At 44.9% G+C, this 4,657-nt stretch overlaps 1 protein-coding gene across 1 annotated transcript in view; it reads left to right on the top strand.

The window, feature by feature from the left end:
- Positions 1–26: 26 nt before the first annotated feature.
- The window catches only part of LOC107121490 (39S ribosomal protein L39, mitochondrial-like), a 13,251-nt gene continuing 8,620 nt past the window's right edge, over positions 27–4,657 (top strand). The window contains exons 1-3 of the mRNA XM_015424399.1: positions 27–247; positions 1,692–1,898; positions 3,410–3,553. Of these exons, the coding sequence (XP_015279885.1) occupies positions 199–247; positions 1,692–1,898; positions 3,410–3,553 (400 nt within the window). The 5' untranslated portion in view covers positions 27–198. The remainder of the gene's footprint in view (positions 248–1,691; positions 1,899–3,409; positions 3,554–4,657) is intronic.

A 4,657-nucleotide genomic window follows, 5' to 3' on the forward strand; every position in this document is an offset into this window, starting at 1 on the left:
AGGGGACCTTTCCAAAGCTGTTTGGTGAGGATGCAGAGCACATTCGAGAGGAGGCATCGCTCTTGACAGCCCAACTTCTTTGCATCCGAAGAAGGGCATGAACCCAGGGGTTTCCTGGGAGCGCAGAACGTTTGAGTGCCGGCGCTCTTTTTGCAGCGTATTGCTGGAAAGAGCTGGCAGAGAGACGGACACTTGGCTATGGCTTCATTTCGGGTTGCCCGCAGACTTTGGTGGGGCTGCAGCAGGAGTAAGTGCACACCGCGCGGGGAAGGCTGCTTGGCTTTGGCTGCGAGCGTCAGAAGAAACTTTCTCCCAACGCTAATTGCGGGGAAAGGGGGTCGGCACCGCGGTCCAGCATGTGTTAGTTGCGGTTCTTAATGTGTGTGTGTAAAGCTGAGCAGGCTGTAATTCAGCCGTGTGGGGAACGCTACCTTTGCAGTTCACGCAGGAAAATCTAGGCGGTCACTAAGGTAACACAGTAGCCAACGATGCTTGACGAGTGCCAGCCTGGGAACTGGAATTAAGAATAGTCCTTCTATGTGTGAGGCTGTGCGGTATTTAGCTCCAGGTTGTGGGTGGGTGGCACCATCTTCTACTCCTTTCGGCTCCCGTAAGGGTCTTAGACCTGAGCAATCATAAGTCGATGCTGCTTTAAAAAGTTGTACTGAAATCTGATGTACTGCTGAGTATTAGTAGCTTCGATAGCCAATTGGCGGGCCTGACTCGTAGCTTTCCAATGGAGTTATTTGAAAAACTGAGGAGGGACGTGTGTGAGTGTGCGAGAGGGACAGTTGAGTTTAGACTTGCCAAACTAAGATGCAAACTAACATGATAGAGGCTTTTGCATCTTGAAGTCAGTGAAGGTAACAGTGAAAGTTTGGAGTTTGGAACTACTGATCTTTTAGAAACAAGTTTTGATTAGAGAAAGAAAATTGATGATAGTATTTTTAGTGAACATGGTATGGAGTTCCTGAGGGTAATTCTGGCCACAGTCATGATGGTGCACTTGTTTATTTACTGCATGAAATTCCAAAGGAGTAGCCAGGTTAGTCTGTTGCAGGAAGAACAAGTGTGTTGCCGTGTTTGGTGATCACCTTACATTTTCTTCTAAAGTTTTATGCATTGGCTTGGGTCCTGACTAGCATTTCTACAGGCACAAAGTTTTTTGCCTACATAGCATGGTTTTCCTGTCTCCGTCTCCCATGGTGGCTTGCCCAAGGTCATCCAGCAGCTGCAAGTTGAGGCGTGGGGAATCAAACCCGGTTCTCCCAGATTAGAGTCCACTACACCAAAATGGCTGATCCTCATGATGATGATCCTCATGTACAAAATTTGGGTGGGGGCTGCAGGGGGTGGGGGGAGTCCAGCTCCAGGAGTTCCTCTCTGCTCTCAGATCTTACAGTGTTTGAGCCGCTGAGAGTATTTCAAAATTCTGTGTGTAAAGGGCTTGGTCAGTGGAACATAAGAAACATCTGATTGTACACAATCTGAAGCAGAGTTAAACCCTTTAAATTACAACCTCTATGTAGGACTGTAAACTAATTCCACTGAACTCAAGGGCAGTTGCTCCCAAGTAAGTGTTTTCAGAAGTGGAACATTGGTAAATATATTTATTACAAACATTAATATAAGATTTATTTGTAATGTATCTAAAGCAGCTGTATATTTGATGTCATTATCTTTATTTTCAGGGTTTGTTTCAACTGATTTGGTTCCTAAACTATCAACAGCTGAGATTGCACAGATGCGCAACAAGCTCTTTGCGAAGGAAAAAGAGAGACAATTGTCTCTCTATCCACGAATTGAGAAGATCGAAGTAAAGTATGTTGGCAAATCTCACCCAGGCACTATATTTGTAATGAACAAAGGACTCTCCACACCATATACTTGTGCCATGCGTAAGTAAATGCAACAGAGTACTGGGGTTATATCACTCTTAATCTGAATGACAAATCAAGCTAACACTAATGTTATGTTGCAGAGCATAGTTGTACTGTGCTCTAATTTCATTGCCATCTCCGTGACTACATATGCCTGTGTTTTAGGGTGGATAATAAAAATTCCATGTCTACCAACTATATAGGAAAAGAAGGGACAGTATACTCTACCCACCAAACCTAGAGATATGAGATCTTGTGGGAAAACTGAAAAAAAATCAAGAGAAAATGGCTTTTTCCCTCCAGGAGAAAAATTGGAAATTTGGAGGGAGAAATTATTATGTAAAAACATTTTAAAAGTAAAAATGCTCTTTCAGAATGATTAGTTTAAATGCTTGAAAGGGAGTTTTAAAATAAGTTTGAGTCCAGTGGCTAGCACACTTCCTCAGATACCATCTGGTACAAAACTAGATCTAAGACAGAGACAGTGGTAGCTGTAGCACTGCTGTTGCATTATTATTAAGCAAGCAACGTTTTTAGGAGCTGGTGATATGCCAACTGTTTTCAAAGCAAAATGCAGAGGTTTTTTTCAGATATTTGGTCCAAATTATGTCCAACATGTTGCTCCTGCAAGGCTTAACCGCTTTTATTTCTCGCTAGTCTCAGATTCCTCCATCTTCTGAATAATGTGAAATCAACTGAGCAGTGTTTGAAAAGGATGTGTTCTGATCTGGTTGCCTCACCTCAAAAAGAATAGCCTAGAGTGGGGAAAAGACAGGAAAAGGCCACTACAATGATCAAGTGGATACAACATCTCAAGTATTTGAGGCTTTCAGTTCAAGGGGGGGGGATGTGATTAAACAGGGACATAAGTGATTTCTAGAGTGGCACATGATGTACAGTACCATCTTTATGGGGCATCCCATGCACAGTATGCATAACTAAACTAACAAGATAAAGACTTCTGCTTTCTGTATTACAATATTAAGCGTTTCTGTTTTCACCTCTTATTTATTTCTTCTTTCCCCAACATGCAAAAACTAAGACAGGTATATCAAGTTGCAGCTGTTTGTTGCTTCATTGTTAACTCTGAATATATTGGCACCTACATATATTGGCATTTATAAATATACCAAATAGTAAAGTTGTATGTGCATGCTATGCATTGTACATTACATGTTCTTAAAATAAGATTGTAAGCTTAAATTTGATGAAGAAATATTTTATATTTCACTCTTCTCCCCTTTGGGGGGGGGGGGGGGTCATTGTAGACTTCAGATCCCTCTTCACGAATCCTACAAACAGCCAAAACAAGTGATTTCCATGGTCTTCCTGTAACCCTCCAACGCCTTCTGCCCATTCTAATGGCACTGGCTTCTGGTACTATCTGATGGTAGAGGCTGAGCAGTAATGTTTGTGAACATTATATAGCTGATAATTTTAAACTGTCAGCACCAACTCTTTTGTTAAATATATGGGCATTGTGTTCATGACTACATTTTCCAATTTTTGGGTTCTTCCTCCTTCTCTAGATTTAAGTGAGTGGCACTGTAAGAAATCTGTACTCGCCCTTGTAGATGGAAAAATCTGGGAAATGTACCGGCCTTTCACTCAGTCATGCGAAATACAGTTTCTTACTTTCAAAGATGAAGATCCAGAGGAAGTGAACAAAGTAGGTTTCTGCCATTTTTTCCCAGATTGTTTTTTTAATCTCCTTTATGTTTGATTTCATTCCGATGAAATGTAGAGGATTGAAGGATCCAGGTGTAGCTGAACAATTTAATCACATTATTCTGTAGTACAGTAAACAGGGAACATGGCTGTGTTAATCTCTTGCAGGAAAAATAAACAGGCATCCTTATGTCACCTTATGGACTGGCAGATTCATTGCTTCCGCGCTTGACCCCTTCCAGTCCGGCTTCTGCCCGGGACACGGGACGGAGCCGGCTTTGGTCGCTCTGACTGACGACCTCCGGAGACAGCTGGATCGGGGCGGGTCGGCGGTACTGTTGTTGTTAGATCTGTCGGCCGTGTTTGACACGGTCGACCACCAATTACTAGTCCACCGCCTCGCCGACATGGGGATTCAGGGGCTTTCCCTACAATGGCTTGCTTCCTTTCTCCAAGGTCGGTGACAAAGGGTGGCATTAGGGGAACAGCAGTCCAGGAGACACCCGCTTGAGTGCGGTGTGCCCCAAGGGGCCATGCTGTCCCCGATGTTATTTAACATCTATATGTGCCCCCTTGCCCAGATTGCCTGGAGGTATGGGCTGGGGTGTCATCAGTATGCTGATCACACCCAGCTCTATCTGATGTTGGGCAGCCAGTCAGACTCCAGACTGGAAGACCTGGACTGGGCTTTGCAGGCTGTGGCTGGTTGGCTTAGACTGAGTTGGCTGAAGCTGAATCCAGCGAAGACAGAGGTCCTGTGCCTGAGTCGGGGCGGTTCGGGGGTGGGGATCCCACTTCTGACCTTCGGGGGGGGCTCCGTTGGTGCCAGCACCGGAGGTTCGGAGTCTGGGTGTGCTGGATCCCTCCCTTATCATGGAGGCCCAGATAGCGGCCACTGCTAAGTCGGCCTTTTACCACCTTAGGCTGATTAGTCAGTTGGTTCCCTTCCTTGACCGCACTGACCTGGCCACAGTGATCCATGCGATGGTTACCTCGAGACTAGACTACTGTAACACTCTCTACATGGGGCTGCCCTTGTTGCGGATCCGGAAGCTGCAGCTGGTGCAGAATGCCGCAGCCAGGCTGTTGATGGGTCTCCCTAGATGGGA

Source organism: Gekko japonicus, unplaced genomic scaffold (genome assembly GCF_001447785.1).
Source record: "Gekko japonicus isolate JY-2015 unplaced genomic scaffold, Gekko_japonicus_V1.1 scaffold6930, whole genome shotgun sequence".
In the NCBI taxonomy this organism is placed as follows: Eukaryota; Metazoa; Chordata; class Lepidosauria; order Squamata; family Gekkonidae; genus Gekko; species Gekko japonicus.